Below are 21,478 nucleotides of genomic sequence, written 5' to 3'. Positions count from 1 at the left end.
GGACTTCTATCCAGTAAAACCGCGCGATGGTTTTATTTTGAAGAGTTTTCATTCGTGTTTTGGTTTTTGTGTTTCCTCTGCGCACCGAGCTGCACGAGCTGCTGAAACTGACACCTCGCGAGGTCTTAACACAACAGCAGGATGCAGAGATAACAACAAATCATAAGAACAGATGCGTCCGTCACAAAGCACATCTGAGCAGACTTAACATATATGATATATATTTATTATATTTACTTTTAACGATGCTCTCCAGCTTCATCTGATCAGCAGCTGTTCGTGTTTAGTTACTTTCAGGGGTTTTATTTGTCGTTAATTGTTTTGCAAATATCATTTCAAAACTACAAGGCATGTTTGCATAAACATCCATCATCATCAGCCTTTAAAACAACCGCCACTAGATGGCAGCACAATGTTGCATGACAACAAACTCAACCTTAAAGTTTAGATTCAAAACACAATTCATCAGCGTGCACGTGAGTTCACCTACTGCTCTGAAGTGGTCTCTTCCAGGTCTCATCCAGGTCTCTTCCAGGTCTCATCCAGGTCTCTTCCAGGTCTCATCCAGGTCTCTTCCAGGTCTCATCCAGGTCTCTTCCAGGTCTCATCCAGGTCTCATCCAGGTCTCTTCCAGGTCTCATCCAGGTCTCTTCCAGGTCTCATCCAGGTCTCTGCAGCCTGCTCTGTACAGATGATAAACCTCTCTGAGGCTGGTGAAACGACATTTACTTGACTTGTAGTGTCTTAACACACGCGCGCACACACCCACACACACAGGTGTTTCCTTCTGTGGCTGATTGGACTGCTGATTGGAAGATAAAGCACCTTTTTCATTTCCCTCCACGTCCTCCAGACCCACGAGGTGAAACCACGCCGGCCTGTTTCCGCTCACTTGCGCTCCAAAAGCTCCGGAAGACACCAGCGTGATGAAACAGGCCGACTCGTCCCAAAGCTTTCCATCTCACCGCCTGTTTGGCATTTTTCAAAGGAAAAGTCTGTTTTCCTCTCACGTCTCTCTCTCTGGGTTAATGGACAGACAGCTTCTTGATGAATGTCCCCCGTGGTTATCGGCTGGATTTGGTGATACTCAAATTCAGCGTTTCATGCAGAAACTTGTGTCAGCTGATAAGAAAAGCAAAGAGCAGTTTAGACGTCCTGTAGAGTTTGGAGATGATGTGAATACAATGCAAAGGGAAGCGCACAGTGTGAGATGCTTTACAGGAGCAGCTTGTCTCATTCCCTCAGTGATATGTTGTAGAGATCACTACGGAGTTTGGAGACGTGGAGGGTGAGTCATCGTGGCAAGGTGGTCTGTCCTCTGAGGGTGAATAAGTGTGTGTGTGTGTGTGTGTGTGTGTGTGATTAGCCTAGCTTAGCACAAGGACAGGAAGCAGAGGGTAACTACCAGCTGAGCTCCATGAGCAGCGACCGATCACGAGACGTTGTGGCTTCACGTTTTGGAGATTTTGGACATGCATTTTAACTTTGAACTGAGCTCGGCTACAATAGAGTAACTGTTGCTCAAAACGTATGCAGAATTAATTAAAGCCACAAACCATATTAACACTTCAACAACTCATTTTGCTTGTTTTTTTAATCAAGAATAAGACAATATAATCATATCTTTGGGATATAATTCAAGTGAAAGTCATAAATCAATCATTTTATTATCCAACAACCCTACTTGGTTCAGATTTGACTCTGGGTTTGATATTCCAGAAGTGTTTTAATGTCTAAACACACTTAAATGAAAATCACATTTTCTGCACACACACACACAAGTTGTTTTAAATTTTGGGTTTTATTGAAACCATCTGAACAGAAACAGAACGTGGATATAAATATAGAAACTCCTCGCACATGTTCCGTTCAGAGCGTGTTCATATTCCAAACAGCAGTCGCAAAACATGTCGAAACAAAACAGGAAGGAACGCAGAATGAAAGAAAGGAATCCATGTGATCACAAATCTAAAGACACAAAGATTCTTTGAATATAAATTTCACAGTTTCAAGTCACTTATTGAAGCAGTACTGGTTCAGGTTTATTTTGATATTTAATTTAATACTAACCTTCCAGTAAAATGTACCACAAGAAACATAAATATATTTATGCTGCACTTTGAACAAAAAGACACAGAAACTACATACAACATGTGACCTAACAGCACATGATCATCTTCATCTCATCATCTTTGATACAACCTTTGAATCAAATTTAGACAATACTGGATGCACTTATAATAGATGCTTGAAAAGAAAACGTTGGATGTTTGACTGAAATATGATGGAAATGAGTTCCTCACAAAACCAAGCCAAGATAAAACATTGTTCTGCAAGTATACAAAATACATCTTCATAACCAGACATGCTGTGCTTTCACTGCATGAACTCCACTGACTCACATGTGAAGTCAGCGTTGGGCTAACTGACTTAATGTTCATCTCATCGTCTGAAAGAATAAAGCTGAGTCAGAAGAGGAGGGAAGAGTCGTGTTTTTCAGCTCGGTTTGGACGGGGAGTCAAATGGTCTTTTTAAAGTTGGAGTTCACAGCATGTGTGGTCATGTACTGCGGTGGTTGAGGTCTCTGATGTTGTCCTGAGGGAGATGAACAAAATCACTGTCATCAATTAGAGCAAAATTAAACAGGAAGTGAAAGACATATACGTCTTTAAAGAGACAAAGACTGTACAAAAGACACAGAGACAGGACGTGCAGATCCCAAACTGTCCAAGACGCTCCTCCAGTAACTTCCACCAAAACCAGAAGACGTCACCTGTTTTCAAACAAGAAGAAGTTCACACGGCAAAGTCTCCGTATCCGGTGGGGCAGAAGGCGGCGCCGCGGAGCGTGTCCAGGCAGTTGACGAGGATCAGTGCGCCGGTCAGGTGCTTCCACCTTCTGGTGATGGGGTTCCTCATCTTGTCCAGGCCGAGGTGGAGCTCCTGGATCACGTCTCGGTAGCTGTCCCCGACGTGGGCGGCCCACGTCAGGAGGAAGTCGTAGGCCGGCTTCCACATGGACTGAAGGGGCCAAAGAGACAAAGGAAAACATTTAATGGTGGTTCTTGTAGTCCAGTGGACGTAAAGACACCAGGTCTCTCACCTCATGGTCCAGCAGTCCGTTCTTGTCGCGGTGCGGAGCCTCGTAAGCCTCCATCTGCTGTCTGGACACTCGAGCGAGTTTCTCAGCCAGTTCCCTCCACCGGAACGCCACCTCCACCGCCGTGGTCAGCAAGACGAAGTCCAGCACCAGCCTGGCAACCAGACCCTGGCAGTCCATCCTCAGCAGCGCCTGATGAGGGACGGAGGAGCGGTGCAATGGGGTTTCATTATCAAGGAAGTTTGTACGATCTATTTTACAATTCACGAGCAGAAAGATGTGGACCATTGAGGATCTTTATCCCCAAATCTAGATCCAGCCGAACCAACAAAGCATCAATGTACTACCATTCTTCACCGGTTCAACATCTATAATGAATAAATAAACTTTATGAGGGAGAAACATCCACTATGGACATCACATGATGTATCCGTTTGTAAACCACTGTTCCAGAGAGATGATCCTAAGCCCCTCCTGTAAGTAGTCATGACCCTCCGGCTGTAAAGACGCTCTTACTCAGCTAACACGGTGAAATGAGGGTTAGAAAATACTGAGCAGATCAGATCAGAGGTGCGTGAAACTCTTCAGACAGACAGAACAGCAGCACCCTGAACGCCACACGATGTGATTCACATCCAGGATAATATGGAAAATGTATTTCAGGTTCTGCCCTCAAACTGTGGAGCCTCGACTTAATCTAATGGAGCTCAATTAGCTTTTGCTGATTCAGCCTCGCTGTCAGTCAGCTGCAGCGCGATAAAGCGTCCAGTCAGAGCTTCACGTGTTACAGCTGCATTCTCTCTAGTGTCCACCAGGGGGCGACTCCTCTGGTTGTATAGAAGTCTAGTCTAAAATGACTCTACTTCTCTCTTGATTTATTCCCTCAGTAAACATTGTAAACATGAGTTTATGGTCTCAATCTCTAGTTTACAGTCTTCTTCAATACAGCATGATGTTCATTTAGTACATTATGGAACATTTAGAGTCAAATAGACCATAAAGCAGGAGGATTACACTATTGTATTTTGGAAGAACCTTATAATCCCAAACTCATGTAAACTTCCATTTATTAGAATAATCTATAGACTTCTTTTATCTCCGTAATAGATGACCTGGATTACCAACAGCGTGCAGGTTTCTCGAGGTAATGGACTACTTGTTTTTTGAAACAGACACCATTCACCTCCCTCCTCTTCCTCTTTCTTCTTGACCTTCTTCTGTGACGTGACTCAGGCTTCACACGGGGCTCAGGCTAAATATAACGTCAGGGTTCAGCGCTGCTGTCTGCAGACGTGGAGCTCTTCGTGCAGGAGAGAAGCCGGACAGGATTAAAGGGCGCCAGGAAGGAGTTTGCGCTTCAAAATAAAGGTCTTTAATCCTGTCAGAAAAACCACATCAAACTGCACCAGGTCAATGGTCAGCGCTGGGACTTGAGGCCTTCACACACCGGTGGAGACTCATTTGCATGTTAATATATATTTTCTTAACAGTATTTTTGTCGTGAATACTTTCATCTTCATGAAATAGACTTGATCGCACCACGACACGTCGTTTCTGTTTCCAGCTCGGCTTTGGTCGGTAGTTTCCACATTAATACCCACCAACATGACTCTGCTCTAAAAATAGAAAACACTGTGCTCCGTGAGAGACCAAAGCGTCTGAAAAGTAAGGGATGGCGGCGACCTGCAGGAAGCCCCGAAGCAGACGGACAGACGGAGCTGACAGCTGACCGGGCGGCTGTCAGCTAAATGAGCTTCACTTCCAAAAGGAAGGAGGGAGGAGAGGTGGAGCGGAGCGGACGATTATACCGACAATAGACAAAATAAAACAAAACGGCAGAAGCAAGAGAGAAAGATTACGCATCTCTTCAGACATTAAAGACCAATGCAGTCTAAAAGGTGTGAATCTGACCAGTGTTCTCCTGAAACATTCAGCTTCTGATTTGTTCAAGAGTTCGGGTCCTAGCTGGTTTACATGTCCCATCATAGGGAGTTTGGCGGGAAGAAGTTGAGGAAACACTTTTGGTTTCAGATCAATCACTTCCTGTAAAGGAAGCAGACGTTCCTGGTTCCAGTCTAGACTCTCTGCAACTATTTCATCAAAAGATCAGCCGCTCAGGAGCTCAGACGTTCTACTGGCTGCACGTTTGTAAAGAAGTTTAATGTCCTGAGCCTGCTGACGAGTAAAGACCTTGGTTTTAGACGGGAGTCTACAAGCAGGGGATTGAATTGGTCCCCTGGAGGAGTGCTTGGCCGCTCCTCACTGCACAGATCTATAATTCAACAACACTCTCCCGGCCTTTCAGACACCGACAGTCCGGCTCTCGTTTGTCCTCTGCCTCCGTAACTCGAGCCTCGGCGTTAAAAGATCTGCCGGGGCGGTGTCGGATGCCCCCGAGTCCTCCAGATCCGTCCTGATCGATGCCTGCTCACATTTCACGAGAACACCTGTCGGCCAGTGTGGACGAGAGAGAGCGGGAGACTGAACCGCGAGCGCTTGTTCACTGCTGCAACGCACTGTTTAGTGTTTCACACTGAGCTGCAATTAAAGCCGGCAGGGTTACAGCTTCCACTTTTGCAGAAGCAAGAATTTAGGCTTTTATCTGGAAAAATGCTCAGCTCATGTGCGGCTGTGCTGCAGACTGAAGACGGCGAGATCAGCGGAGCTTTGTTTGTGCTACAACAAAAAGATATGGCTTTAATTACTGCAAAGGGAGAAAGACACAGTGAGCTGCCTCTTACTATTACTGCAGTTTGTGTCCACCATCAAGCTGCAATAACACAACACACAGACAGAAAGTCCAGGTGTGACAGACATGTACCGATCCAGGAGACAAATGAAATAAAAGTGGATGTCTTTTGTTCGGGAAACCTTGGACTACAACTGGATCAATGAAAAACCTCCTTTAGGAAGTGAGCTTTATGGATAAAGTGCTAAATTGCCCAAGATTGAAGAGACTTAATCAAAAAGATTAAGTCTCTTCCCTCCCGGTTATAACTCTGGCCTATAGTGATCTCTACTCTGAAAAGGTTACGTAGGAACGTAATAAACATCTCCCCCAAGTCGTTTCAACTCTGAAAAACACAGAAAACAATGAGCACAGTTGTTTGGACACACTGCAGGCGCACGCTGCCCTTTAGAAAGTCAGGAACAGGAAGTGTGTTCACTTTATTTAGAACGTCAGCCGATAATGGTGAGATGCTGAATTGAAGACAGGACTTGGTTAGCGTAGCTTAGCATGAAAACAGGAAGCAGGAGGGAAGACACAGCGATGCAAAAAGAAATGCCGTTTTAGCCCATTTTGCGAAATGAGAAAAAACATGAAAAACAAAACAAAGAAACAGTAGTGCACTATAACTAGTCAAGCTAGCTCTTTATGCTAAGCTAAGCCAAGCCCCTCAGTGTTCAGCCTTCGAACTGAACTGTTATTCTGGAGCCAAACAAAAGAGTAAAGTGTAGTGAGGCAGGGCAACAAAGCCCTCTCCGTGTTCATACTACAGTACATAGTGTGTCTACACTCTGCCTCCTCTCTCATTACACAAACCACAGGGGGGGAATGAAGCTCCCTCATCGAGACATTGCCCCCACTTTGAGTCTCACTCCTCTGGGTTTCTCACCATAACGACTTTCAGTTTACACTCCTCATGGATTCCCGATCAATATTTCATCCTGTCCTTTCCTAACACGTCTTTCCAATCAGCTAATCCGCGTACGTCAGTGGTGTGGTCTTACTAGACCAACATGTTGTGCACAATGTTACTTGAATAAGACACTTTTATTTAGGAGATTTCACAGATTTGTGTGTATTTTTGTGCTGAAAAGGAGCAGATCTTGGCTGAATAAAAGCCTCATTATTAAGAGAATGAATGCCTTGTTTGCTAATTGAGGATTTTGTAGCCAGAGGTTCTCAAGGTAGGAATGTTTTATTGAGTAACAGTTATATAAGAAAGGAGAAGATTTAGTAATTCAAGCTTGTGTGACTCACTAACAGCGACGCACAATGCAAACGGCTACATAAAAAACAACTAAGCACCTCATCAGTTAAGCTGTTGAACTGAAGCAGCGCTGCAAATGTCAGAAAAAGTGATAAAATGTTCATCGCAATTTCCAATAACTCAAGTTGAAGCGCTTTCTTTGTCTGATCAACAGTCCAGAACATAAAGATATAAATTCACTGTCACTTAAATAAATCGAAGAAAAGCAGCAAATCCACAGAGCAGAGAAGCAGGAACTATTGAACGTTTCCAAAAACATTGACTTATTCATTGACGCTTCATCAAATGTGTTTCATGAACTCATCGATTGCATTTTAGCCTCAAATAGATTCAATTAAACTGAGCTTTTGCTCCGTTGCAGAAAGTCTCAACACGGTTCACTTTCAGAAAACAATAACTTTAAATTTGATTCGGTCCGAGCAACGCGGGACACTGAACGTCCGGCTAAAACACGGAGCAATGAAATCGTTTTTGGCCGTTTTGCGTCCAGCTAGGAAACATCGTATCAGAGGTAAACGGCAAACCATGCATCGGTCTAACACTTGTGGACAAACCTTTCCATCAGGGTCAATGGAACACATTTCTATATGGTCCTTGAGGATGAAAGTGTCTCCGACTTCAGAGGAAAATTGCAGGACTTCAGTGAAGGACATCCGAGTGTGTGCTGGTTTCATTCTTCCAGTAAATATAAAAAGAAAGGACATCAGAAAAGGATGGAGCCTGGTTCAGAGATAAGAAAGCCAAGGTGCTCTTTGTGCACACAGTAAGTTTAAAAGCCTCAGCAGGAGTTGAAGGTATACCCGCCAGAATAAAAGCCTTTAATAAAAACACAAAAGCATGCCTCCTTTGCTTTGGACCTTGAGAGATTATGGGCAGCGTCACATGATGTACAGCCAAACAGGGGAGGTTTTTGCAGGTATGTTTCTCTGGATAACCGTGAAAGGTTAAGAAAGGCATGCACACTCCTTTACCTTAACAGTTACTGTCAAAGTCCCATTTAGCAAGGCACTTTACCACCAGCTGCTCCGGAGGCCGCAATGAGCATGTCACATGCACGCTTCATCAACTCCGCCTGGATAAACAGCAGTTGGAAAAAGTACTTTGCTAAAGTACTTTTTGAATAATGGCGTCTGGCGAGGGAAATGTCTCGGGACTACTTTTGCTCCCCCCAGGGTGAAAAACACATCGAGGCCGACGCGTGTTTGCTTGACAGAGTTGTTTACAATCAAACTGCAGATGTTAAAGTTTTATTTCCATGCTTCTTTTGACAGGATTTTCTCCTCCAAGCCCCCCCTTCATTTTTCATGTGGTGGCTGTTCATGCTGTGAGCCGCCTCAGGCTGTAGGACAAGTTGTTTACCATTCATGTGGCTGAGCATAAGGACTCAAACGCTTCCAGTTCACACTCAGGCTGAAGTGGAAAGAAATCAAACAAAGACACCTGTGTGTTACGGGAATGCTCGACTGTGTAACAAATGGCCTTTTATTCCTCTGTTCAAGGCAAACCAGTGATCAGTGAATTTGCCCTACCCTTTCCTAGAATACAAAGAGAAAATACTGAGCACTACCAATGAGCTGTCAAACACAATCAAATACAATTAAGCAATTCAGACCCCATTTGGGCAGCATCATGTTCTTTGTGTTCGGGGCAGTGACAGATTTTCCTCCCACTAATAACAATCCAACAGGACTGGTTTGTTTCTCCAGAAACAATGGAGGGATGGCGGAGAGAATCAAGTCAAATTCAAAATTATAAACAGAAATCAATGAGAAATAAAAACATGATCGGTCTCACCATCATCAGTTCCCTCTGGAAGGACTTCCTCTCCTTGTTCTCCATGTTCGTACACTCCTCTTTGAGTTTCTCCAGAACCGACGCCACCTTCTCCGGCTCGTTGTCCAGCTCGGTCCGGCAAAAGTAATTCAGTGGCAAATTCCCGTTCCCCAGGGCGTCTGCGAATGCCCTCCAGTTGCCCACGTTCTCCATTAAAACCGTCCTCACTGTCGCGTAGATGTACGTGAGAAATTTGCAAGGCTTCAGGATCTGCTCCAGCAGCATTGTGGTCGTTAGGTCCGGCCCACACCAATAAATGGGCTTGACCTTACCCAGAACCAAAACGTTCTTGGCGTGGACGAGGCCCACCTTCCCCTGATAGTATCCAATGTACCACTCTTTGGTCCGCAGCTGCCCTCGCAGCTTGATTTTCTCCTCGCTGAGCAAAGCGATAACATCCCCCTTTTTGTACTCCAACAGATAAGTGCTCTTGTGCTGCCTGATCACTGTTTTGATCAACTTGCCGAATTTAAGGTTGGTGATGCACCGGTCCTGAAACTTTGGGTATTTGGAAGTGACGGCCAGCGGTGAGAGGACGATCTTGTCCACCTCTTTCTTTTTCAGAAACCTCCTCTGGCCTGTTATCCTCGCTCGGGTCGTTGGTGGCGGTGGCGGCGTTTGGACGCAGAACTGGGTGAGGATGCAGTCAAGGGCGTCCTTGACTTGCACCCTGAGAGTGAAGTCTGAAATGCTGTCGGGGTTGTTTGATGTGATCATGTACAGGAGCCTGCTGACTTTCCCCAGTTTGACCTGAAACCCCCGAATCAACCCCGCACCCTCGTTCGCCCTCACCTGGTAGTTGGACATGTTGGAGTACAAACCCACCTGGAGGTCCTGAGGGTACCCCAGCGCAAACTGGTGCTTCCCCCACAGCTGCAGCGCCACAGGCGGGCTGGAGCTAGCCTGTCGGCCCACCTCGTTAACCAACAAGGTATTTGGGGCGCAGTCATGCCCAAACATGGCCACGACTGTCTTGAAGGAAGGGTGAATGTGCTTGGGTCCGTAAACGCCCAGAGTTACTTTCCTATGCACATGGTCCCAAACGGTGGTATTGGGGCTGATGTACTGAGACTGAACCACAACAGCAACATACATGCAAGGCTCTAGACTATCCAGCTGCACCTGGACCGTATCATTGTAAAGGTAAGCATTAGGGATGGGCGTGTAAGGCCCTTCTTTGCAGTCACTTCGAACACAAAGCACCTCTGCAGGGTGACAACTGTCCTTCTTGACAGCGACCATTACCTTCATCTCCAACGTGATGAAGGACTTGATCTCCATGTTGCTCAGCTTGATCTCCACCACAGGGCTGACAGTGGAGCAGTGGTCACTGTTGAGCTCCAGAGGAGGGTCTAGTAAGGCTTTCATGGAGATCTGCTGGTGGTCTCCTTGGCTGACGTGGCCCTCGGGGATGTGGATGCTGATTTGGGTGTCCGGGAGCTGAACGACTCCTCCGTTACTGTCCAACCTGCACACGATGTTGGTCTCCACCGGCTGCGTTTGGCCCCAGCCAGGACTCTGGCCCAGGGAGTCAAGATCATGGCAAGACCTGGCTAGCTTTCTGTGGTTCAACCACGCAGTCCTGAAGTCCTCCCTGCTCTGAAACTGCTCCGGTGAAGGAGCCTTAAGGCCTGTGAAGAACCCCGAAGAAGGTAACGTTGGATTTGATTGCGCCTGCAGTACTGACAGTTCTGACAGACTGTGGGAACGTTTACTCCTGAAAAACGGGTTATCCCTGTGGAAGTTGGGTGCAACCTCTTGGTTTGGGCTGGTGGGGGTGGTATTGTTAATGTGGCAGCTGCTGAACCCATTGGTCATGATTGTACTGGTGTTAAAGTTTGAGCAAGACGACGGAGATGCCAGTGCATCAAACAGAATAAGGTCTGTTGAGTTCTTCACACTTAAATCTTTGCAGTTTTGATCTAATGGACGGATAAAGGGGTTCGCAGAGAACGGGCTGTTGTTGTAAATTGATGAAGGCTTCAGGGTCATCCCTGTCCACTCCCCCAAACCTCCAAACTCCTTCGACCCATCCTCGTATCCTTCCCCAAGACTGTCAATCATCCCACTGTCGCTAAGCGAGGAGTTCCTGAAGTTGACCGGCTGGACGTAGGCGGCTGGGATGTAGCCCATTTCCGTGTTGTTGTGGGCGTACCACCACTCTCCTCCCGACGTGTCCAACACATAAAGCCGATCGCCTTTGGCGAACTTAAGCGTGGTGAAGCTGCTGGGACAATAATCCTTTATGGCAACCACTTCCTGCGCGGCTCCATAGGAGGCTGACGTGTCCAGCCTCAAGGCACTTGGAGAAGGCACTGAAAAGAAAAAAGATGTTCTTTAAGAATCTCTTAAAGCTATTAGTGGTGTTCCTCTGCCACTGATTGCAAAGTGGTTTTGTAACTGGTTGTTCACTATTTTAGATAAGTGCACTTACGGTAATCACTCAACGGCTGATTACTCTAAAATACTGCTGTTAACAGCGCTTATCTCATAATCAGACACAGATGTAATGGGTCAGTTGGAATAATGAGGCAATACTACAGATAAAAGTGGGTCAGCATTGAACTTCACAGGATTTACTCAATGCTGGAAAAAAAAGAAAGGAAGGCAGCCCAAATAGCCCCTAAAATAACCTTTAATAATTCTAAAAGCAGTGACAAAATGTTCAGATCACTGAGTTAACATATGAGCAGATGAACTGCATAATTCCCTGCATAATTTTCTATTTTTAGTTCGCATCATTAGCGTATATAGAGCATGTAAACATGGCTGTAATGAAGTGCAACCAGTGAAGCGAAAGAGCCAGAGAAAGAATAAAACCGTTTACATGTGACTGAATTAGAAATGATGAAAAGCACAACATTAGAACAACAGATTCTAGAGATATTGAGTGAACTTTGACTGATCAGGTAATCAAATGAAGTGTGTGAATGCAGTGAAACACTGACCTTTGATATCGTTGAGACTGGCCCCAGTGATCCCTTCGCTGAGGTCGATGAGCGTCCCCTCAGACTTGCAGCGAGGGAGGATGTGATTGTTGTTCGTCACTCTGATGATGCGATGGGCAGCCATGGCCGGTGCTTGAAATACAGTTCGCTCATTGGCAGCTTTTCATCTGGACGGGGAACAAGCAGAAGCGTTTCAGGGTCCAGCCGTTTAGCTGATGCTAAACGCTAATTTTCCAGATCATTAACACGGTTAATAGGCCACACAGGTCAAAGCTGCAGCAGCAGAAAGTAAGGTTGACAAACATCTCTGCTTTCATGAAGGATGAGGGGCGTGAAATGACTCCCGGCTTACAGAGTTAGTGATTTTCTAGATCGATGCAAAGATCATAAGAGAAAGATTTAAAAAAGAGATTTAAGTCAACTCACGTTTTAGTCAACTTTGAGTCTCTATCAACTGTCAGCTATCTTTAATTTAGTCCTGCGTCAGATGACCTTTTCCATTAGAATATATTTATCTGATCATTATCTGATGAAAAACACAGGCTTAAAATAAAGACTGATTTCGGTTAATAATAACAACATAGAGGGGATTCAAACTGGCCACCGTCTCTCTCCCTCCTCTGGCTGCCGCTCTGAGTGTTTTGAGTATTTTACATCTCTGATTGTGTCAAGCAAGTCACCAATTTCCTTGTCAGAATTGAGATTTGCGTGTGGAATCACAACCAACGCAGTCAGCAGACGACTGTAATCTGATCAACGAAGCAGCAGAAACACGCTGCTCCCTTCAGTCTCAGCAGACTTGTATTATTCCAGCAGCGACGTTTGCACACTAATGATGCCGTTATAATCTGATTAAAGCAACGCAGACTGTAGAAGCTGCCATAATAATGCCTTTCGCTGATTATCTTTGTTAGAGCTGTGATGTTCGCCGCTGAATGAAACGCTGAGGATTTTGATTCAGATGTTTGCTTTCCATAAACGCATCAATTCACTACGTTATTGTATTTTCTGCTTGAATAAAACACAGCAAATGTGCTATTATTAGCAAGGAGACAACAGAGATGCAGAGCTTGGTCAGAACGTCCTTCAAAAGAGAATAAATGAACTCTCTCCACACACTTTAACACTAACGATCCCGTAAGCCCGTCACATGCACACAACATTCAAGTTTTTGCCCTTTATTCCCAAAAAGACTACATTCACACTTCTTCATGGCCAATGCAGATATAATATTCCACTAATATTCCAGCTTACATGCAGCCGTGCATACTCTGATGAACAATCAATCCCATGACGTGTGTCCTTCGGCTACGCGATCTAAACTACTTTCATTTTCCTCATTCTCCAGCTGCAGCGATGGACCCTCGTCTGGCAAAACTGAGCTCTTCAAGATGTTCTTCTTGCGGTGCTGCACAGGAATCAAGGAGATGTTTACATGAACCACGTCACCTCGAGAGTATCGTCACATTAGCAATGATGGGGGACTGTTAGTGTGCATTGTTTGATAAAGTGCATGTTCCTCTCACTATCACGTCAGGTGCACTCCGGGATGCAGAGAAGAGGTGCACTCCGGGATGCAGAGAAGAGGTGCACTCCGGGATGCAGAGAAGGGGTGCACTCCGGGATGCAGAGAAGGGGTGCACTCCGGGATGCAGAGAAGGGGTGCACTCCGGGATGCAGAGAAGGGGTGCACTCCGGGATGCAGAGAAGGGGTGCACTCCGGGATGCAGAGAAGGGGTGCACTCCGGGATGCAGAGAAGGGGTGCACTCCGGGATGCAGAGAAGGGGTGCACTCCGGGATGCAGAGAAGGGGTGCACTCCGGGATGCAGAGAAGGGGTGCACTCCGGGATGCAGAGAAGAGGTGCACTCCGGGATGCAGAGAAGAGGTGCACTCCGGGATGCAGAGAAGAGGTGCACTCCGGGATGCAGAGAAGGGGTGCACTCCGGGATGCAGAGAAGAGGTGCACTCCGGGATGCAGAGAAGAGGTGCACTCCGGGATGCAGAGAAGGGGTGCACTCCGGGATGCAGAGAAGAGGTGCACTCCGGGATGCAGAGAAGAGGTGCACTCCGGGATGCAGAGAAGAGGTGCACTCCGGGATGCAGAGAAGGGGTGCACTCCGGGATGCAGAGAAGAGGTGCACTCCGGGATGCAGAGAAGAGGTGCACTCCGGGATGCAGAGAAGGGGTGCACTCCGGGATGCAGAGAAGGGGTGCACTCCGGGATGCAGAGAAGGGGTGCACTCCGGGATGCAGAGAAGAGGTGCACTCTGGGATGCAGAGCATGCAGTGAGGAGAAAGTTGGGCTTGTTCAACGTCTCTTGAAAGCCAGTCAAACTCCTCCGAGGGGGCGTTTCGTTTTCTGTCCCTGTCTTCGGGGAGCGTGTCGCCCCGTCGATAAAACCCCTCCCACCCGCTCCATAATGAGCACCACCATCAATAACAAGCCGCCCGGCAGACAAACACACAGTCGCCGGCTCTGAGAGAACATGGAGGAGATCCCCGCTGAATGCAGCGGGAGGTGATGGCGGCCCTGACAGATACAAGAGGGGAGAACTCAGCAGGAGGCTTTGGATTCCTCCAAACGAGCGCTGCAGATCCACGGCGAGATGAAACACTGACAATTACAGAAAGTTAAAACATGGTGACCTCTCTTACACACAGAATCACAGAAAGTAAAGACAGCGTTTGGGGAAATGGCGTTACTTCAGATGACTTTCAGTTACAGAGGGACAGGAAGCTGGAAGAGAAGCTCTCGGGAGATCTCGGCACACCGCTGCAGGGCTCGTGGGTTAGCCGTCCTCAAAATTGGAAACAGGAATGTGGTGCATTAATATCCGAGTCTGCGAAATACTCTGCGTTATTAACTCATTTCAGCCGGGCTGACGGAGCGGTGAGTGGAAAGTTTAATTAGCCGAGAGTCGGCCGGTCCTAATCCCCGGATGAATGTCGCTATAATAACCGTTTCCAGCTGCCATATGCTGGCGGAGAGTTTATCGCTCCTCCATCGCAGCTGTTTAAATGAAGCAGATTACAGCACACACGGCAGCACGGATATGCTAGTGCACTGCTGCAAAACGTAACCAGTAGTGTGTCATCGTCAGACTTGTTGAATTCCCCGTGGAAGCGTTCAAGCAGGCAGCATAAGCTCAGATCAAAGGAGGAGAGTGAAGGGCTAAAAGTCTCTCGAATCATCAAACCAACGTCTGATTCACCGCTATCAGTTTACTCAAATGCAATGAAAACAACTTTAAAGGCTTGTTAGCATATTCTACAAATCTAGACGCCACAAAGCTCCACAGGGAGGAATATTACAGACGCTGCCTGCTGACTCTGACGTCCTCTAAAGGTCAGCTCTGTCCTCCGCTCTGCAGGACAGGAGTTCAGCCTTAATTGAGTCCCGACCTCAGGGACAGAAAAGCATTCGGTTCTACTGGAGTCGGGTTCCTGCAGTAACCCTGATGTGGCCAGCGGCAATGCGGCTCTGCTCCCAGCATGCATCTGGCCGCGTGTTTAGAACGGTGATGTAGAACGTCCTCAGAAGTTTGGGTTAGGACGCAGTCAAACAAATCTCAGTGTTTTCACCGCGAGATGCATCGACTGGATGTTGGAGTAGAGCTCTGCAGCTGAACAACCTCGTGACGTCATGCTGCAACCAACAGCAACTCGCACTCAGTCTGGTGTTCTGGTGGTGAAACGACAGAGAGGAGGAGGTGCTTTGTGTTTCTTTCAGGAAGGCCTCGCTCACCGATGTGCCGTCGAGTTATGAAATGTCGTATTAATCAAGCAGTTGTTCATTTATGTTGAACTATGATCAAAATGAATGGTGAGCGTCTTCTATGAATCTGACATGTTTCCTTTCATTTCATAGAACTGCGTCGCGTGTCGCAGCTCTGGGACACGTTCAGCTCTTGGCTTTTAGCTTTCGGCCTGCAGACCTGCAGAAATAAAGAAATAAATCCTCTTCTTGGCACGTGGTCGAGTACATCAGACCCCGACCGCCGCCGCCGCCGCCGTCCATCGCCGCAGAAAGTCGCTCCTCTCCAGGCAAATGAGCCGAACACAGTCGTGTTAGTGTCGCTTCTTCCTGCCAGATTCCTCGAGCGAAGAGAAGAGGAAGAATCCACAGCGAGAGGCTCATTAGCTGCTCCGAATGCTGTGATCTCCATAAAGAATGATGAAGAATTCACAGACGGATGATGTGATGAAACATCCTTAAAAAGGGTTTTCAGCTGATAGTGTGGGTTGATGATGTCCAATATTTACGCCTGAAACTGAAGTTTCCAGGGTGTTAAAGTGACGTTTCCACTGCTTGTAGTTCATGTCGACGTGTTAAATATGAAAACCAACATCAGACAGTGGAGATGGAGCAGACGATGCTTTCATGTCTGGTGAGCGCATCGATCTGATGAATATCAAACCCAGAAAGCATCCTTGAGGGCGATTATCTAAACAGTCCCTGATCGCTTTGGAACGCCAAAGAAGTGGATGTCCAGAAATCAGATCACATGACTACTGTCGTTCAGCGTCTCCACACACTGTCCTGCTGAGCAGGTGAATGAAACGAGCACACGCCTCGTTCCAGAGATGTTCACCAGTAATTCAGTTTGAAATGGATCGTTATGCTCCTGATGGCTGCTGCTTTAATAATATGATCAAGACGTTAGTCAGCTGTGTGAAGGACAGAGTGCTGATGTGTGTGTGTGTGTGTGTGTGTGTGTGTGTGTGTGTGTGTGTGTGTGTGTGTGTGCTGAGAAGCCATTAATTACAAAATGGAGCGCACCTTTGCGCGGTGCTGAAAAACGATGACATGCTAGTTTTCAGGCTTAGCCTCTGGGGGGGGGGGGGGGGGGGGGGGGGGGTATAGAACACAACAGAGTGTGTGTGTGTGTGTGTGTGTGTGTGTGTGTGTACAATACAGAATGAGTTGTCAGGTTTGTGTGCGTTTGTGAGGACGAGGAAGAAAACAACACAAAACGAGGAAGCAGGGAGGAAGAGGTGACAAAAGCATTGGAAGCAGAGGAAGAGGAGGAACAAGGAAGGGAGGAGACATCGAGGAGGTAGCAGATAGGAGATGAAGAGGAGGAGGAGGGAAGGGACATGAGGAGGACACAGAAAAGTGAGGAGGAGAGACAAAGAGGGAGAGAAGATGAAGAGTAGGAGGAAGGATTAGGAAGAAGGGAAAGGAAAGGAAGGAAGAGGAGGCAGGCGAGGTGACGAGGAAGAGGAGTAAGGGAAGCAAAGAAGAGAAGAGGAAGCAGCAGAAAGGGGGATGAAGAGGAGGGAATAACAGCAGGAGGAGGAAGAAAAGAGGGGTAAATAAAAGTGAGGAAGAGGAACAAGGACAGGAGGAAGAGGAGTTTGTGTTTCAAACCCGAGGCTGCCTGATTGGGGGGGGGGGGGGATTTTCAGCTTATCAGATGACCTTATTGGCAGGGCTGAGGAGGCGTGCACGCGCGTGGCCGGCGTGCGCACACGTGACAATATAGCGCTAATTGCCTTTCCTTTCTATGCAACATATTTGAGTAAACATGACCAGTTATTGATACAACGGATCAATAGAAAGACTATATATATAACAATAGAAAACCAGCACGTAAAAAAAAAACACTTTCAAAGTAATGATGTACAGTACATGTACTAATAATAGTACTAATACACACCGTGTAGAATCACACCAGAGACACACACACACACACACACACACACACACACACACACACACACACAGCTCAGATGTTTCATTTGGCGCAGCCGAATTCCTTCCCGCACAATGTTCTGCTGAATTAGCGAACAAACTGAGTGAATTGGTGGTTTAACAGACTGTTCGAATAAATGAAGAGTACAATAGATCGTAATGTGGACTGACCTCCTGCTGGCTGGGAGCCCGGACGCTCTGAGGAGGTGCTCTGAGAGGAAAAGGTGAGGAGCTGATGGAGATGTTTCTCTTTCTTTTCTCCTCCTCCTTTTGCCTTGAAGCTCGGAACAATAACAATAAGTAATAAAAGGGTTCAAACGAGACGATCGGTCCTCAGCACAACAAGTGTCCTTTAACGGGGACAGACGCGCAGACACGCCGGCTCACCTCCGTCTCTGCTCCGGTCTGCCGGAGGAGGGCTGCTCTGATGGACGTGTGGCGTCACTGGGAGGGGGCGTGGCCACACACACACACACACACACACACACACACACACACACACACACACACACACACACACACACACACACACACACACACACACACACACACACACACACACACACACACACACACACACACACACACACACACACACACACACACACTGTTCTGCACATTGTACTTGTACTCCTCCATGTGTGTACTTCCAATAATGGAGTAGTACAGCTCATTAAGTCAAATACTGAACTTAGGGTTCACATTTTGGGCTACTCTCATATGCAAAACTTTTTACTGCATGTATGTGTTATTACTCTGCAGCTTTACATTATTAATAACATGTATTATTATAGGTTAAGCCACCAACTACAACAGCTGCCTCCATGTTGGATTGTCTGACTCTCCGTCCTTTAAGGTCCTCCCTGTCCCTGAGCGTCCTCTCTTCTTCTTCTGCTCGTCAATGTCTCGTCCCTTTAAAGTGCACCGAGTCCTTCCATTCACTGCTTTACTCTCCGTTCTGTTAGAGGAAACACGGACTGTAAAGTCAAGTTGCTCACCGACCTTTTGTTGCTTCTTATTGCTCCACAATCAATAAAGAAATGAGTTTCACAAATGGAGCATGAAAGCAGCAAATAAACACAGAGGAACACAGTGTGGCCTGTAAATAAAGCTGAGAGGAGCTGCAGAGGAAAAGACAGCAGGACATTAAGAAGAAGAATAACAGGAGATTTGTTTGAAGATGTGGTGCAAAAGGGATGTGAATTTCACAATAAAATGTCCCGAGAGCTTTCTAAATGCATGAGGAGATGTGTTTACCGCTCCGGTCTCTGATGGAGATGTGTTGGCTTTAAATGACAGTGAGAATATTTCAAAAGAGAGTATTTCTTTCTTCCAACTGCTTTCTCCAGTCTAACAGAGCTTCCTCTTTCATCTCGTTGACAACACGTCCTCCCGTAACGCCGCCGTCAGAGCAGAGCGGGGGAGTCGACGACGACGCGGCAAAAAAGACGACAGGAGGAAGACAAAAGGTCTCGAGACGAGCACAGAAAAGACCGTTTACAGCAGTGAAGTGTCTGTCCTCCGCTGCTTGACTTCCAGGGCTTATTTCCAGGTGTGTGACGGCAGCAGAGCGGGCCGAGCTCAAGCTTCGCTGCCGTCACAGAGTCACAACCTCTGGTACTCTGCATGTGTTAAACTCTGCACAGAAAAGTTCCCCTCTCTGAATCCTGACCTGGATATTTGCAGAAGTCGGAAGCTCTGCGTGCATTTTGGTTCTCTTGAGATTTAAAATGAAAGTGAGAAGTTGAAAAGTCAGACTGGAGTTCATGTCTGAATGACCTCAGAGACATCAGGAGGCTGGCAGAAAGCGTCCCGCTCTACTCGGGCCAGTTGTAAGATCCAGACCTGTGCATCACATGCCGCCGGTGTGTTCTTCCTCTCAGCGACGCCTCGGGGAGCTTTTAAAGGCAGCAGCCTAAGTTTCTAATTAGCCGACGGTAACAGCTGGAGAGGAGCGACTCCTTTTACAGCTAATTATGCATCGTCCTACTTAATCACGTAAGAACCTGGAGCCGCTGCAGCTTCGTCTCTTCAGATCGTGATCGATTCAGTTCGTCAACTCCTCTTCTTCAAGTTCTCTTCATCGCGTCTCCTGCATTTTACTTGTATTCTAATATTTGCTTTTCAAAGGGGAAAGTCTGAGGGCTCCTAGAGACCATCAGGCTGCTCTCCACCTTCCTCTTCCTGCATGATGAACGCTACAGCAGCAGGTGGTGATTTATCCGACCGCCCTCTTTCATTCTGCACCGTCAGGGGATATGATGGATATCCGCGAGGCGACTTATTGACTGGATGGAGATCAGGGCTCTGATCTGGAGTCACCTTGGACATGAGCTTTCAGAAAAGCGTCTCCGGCTTCAGAGACCACCGGATAAATCACACCGGCTGAAGCTTCCATTTATTCCACATGAAGAAGAGCCTGACGCTCAACAGACTGAAGCTCAACCATGTATCTGCACAATGCATCAGTTACGTCTTTATTCAAAGGTTTGTTTTACATATTTACTTCAAAACGTCCTCTGAACGCTGTTGAAAACATAATTCTCTGGATGGGTTTTATTGTGTGGAAACAATCAGTTGAGTATTCATCAAAAGAAACTCTGGAGCTTCTTAAATGTGAGGATTTGCTGCTTTTCTTTCTTTGAGAACTTTTGGAGAATCTTCCAGCTGACGGTGGCGCTGCAGGGAGAGTCAGAGGATCACCAAAGTCTGAGGGATTTATCCTCTGAGGACCGAGAGTATGAGCACCAACTTTCACAGCAATCCATGCAACAGTAGTTGAGATAAGAGTTGGAATGGCGAGCCTGTCGTATGTTGTTTTAATCACACCACCACAGAAGAAGAGCTGCAGGATGAACTGGTTTCATCAACATCTTCCTGCAGGAAGCTTCATATTTGCAACGTGAGAAGCTGTTTAATGATATTTTGCACATTAATCAGAATTCAAGAAGATAAGACAAAGAGTTGTGGTGTGGAATGCAGACGCCTCCTGAGAACACAAGGAGCAGCCGCTTCTGTATAAAGAGGAACACGTTCTCCGGTGAACACGACTCCGTCGGAGCCGTTGCTGCCCTGAAGTCCAGCTCTTGTTGGAGGCTCAGACTGGATTCCACGCGTCTATTCATGGGGCCTGAATGGGAACTGTGGGGTCTGAAAAGGAGCCCTTCTATTCAGCGCTTTATCAAGGAGCCTCGCTATCAGCCCGGCTCGCTTTGCATCAGAATGACGGAGCGTTCTCTTGTCAGCCAGGTTGGGAAGAGACGCCAGGAATTCAGTTCAGACGAGGCCAGAATGCAAATACGGGAATTCCTGGAAACGTAGTGAGTTGAGATGTATTGTCAGCATTTGAAAAAAGGAACTTAAAGTTTCCAATTTGTCCGACTAATTTATTTACTCCAAAGTAGAATACTGCTCCTTAACAATAAGAGTAGTTTCAGTCCTCTTCGTAGTGTGACGTTTTAGTTTGTTAAATGTAACCTGGAATCTGGACCAACGTTCATGTCCTTTTCTCTCTAACAAATATGCACAATATGCATAAACGTTTTAGGGACATTACAAAATACTCGTTGAAGCACGATAACGTCAGTACTCGGCTTTCAGACAAAGGTCTAGAAGAGCGTGAACGTTCGGGATGAAGCTGCAGGAGCTTCTGCAGAGAGAACAGGAGACTTCTTCTCCCTCTTCTCCCCCAGCTCATTCCTCCTCCTCCTCCATCTGTCCGTTCACTTCATCTCCACACTCGAGGCTCCCCAACCTGTCCACCGGGAAAATGACTGATTCCTCCTTTTCTCCGTTGCAGCAGCGGGAAAAGGCCACGGATTAGCCGTCTGTATCTTCAGGCAAACACACCTGAAGTCTGCAGCCTCGTCGGTCCTGAGGCAGCCTGTTTACGGGTTTGGTGTTCAT

General features: G+C 46.8%; 1 protein-coding gene across 1 annotated transcript; it reads right to left on the bottom strand.

Annotated features, from left to right (window-relative positions):
- Positions 1-1,782: 1,782 nt before the first annotated feature.
- LOC137879201 (SH3 domain-binding protein 4-A-like) lies at positions 1,783-17,971 on the bottom strand. The gene is made up of 6 exons (XM_068719861.1): positions 17,744-17,971; positions 11,876-12,042; positions 8,889-11,242; positions 3,103-3,291; positions 2,774-3,020; positions 1,783-2,595 (listed from the first exon to the last, which is right to left on the bottom strand). Exons 2-5 carry the CDS (start codon positions 11,997-11,999, stop codon positions 2,796-2,798), a joined length of 2,892 nt encoding a protein of 963 aa, XP_068575962.1. The 5' UTR covers positions 12,000-12,042; positions 17,744-17,971; the 3' UTR covers positions 1,783-2,595; positions 2,774-2,795.
- Between the last annotated feature and the right edge of the window lie 3,507 nt (positions 17,972-21,478).

The sequence above is a fragment of the Cebidichthys violaceus genome, unplaced genomic scaffold (genome assembly GCF_023349555.1).
Source record: "Cebidichthys violaceus isolate CVI_PGR_0920_01 unplaced genomic scaffold, fCebVio1.0.p SCAF_24, whole genome shotgun sequence".
Lineage (NCBI taxonomy): Eukaryota > Metazoa > Chordata > Actinopteri > Perciformes > Stichaeidae > Cebidichthys > Cebidichthys violaceus.
The sequence above is the reverse complement of the archived record's forward strand: the minus strand, read 5'-3'. Positions and strand labels throughout refer to the sequence as shown.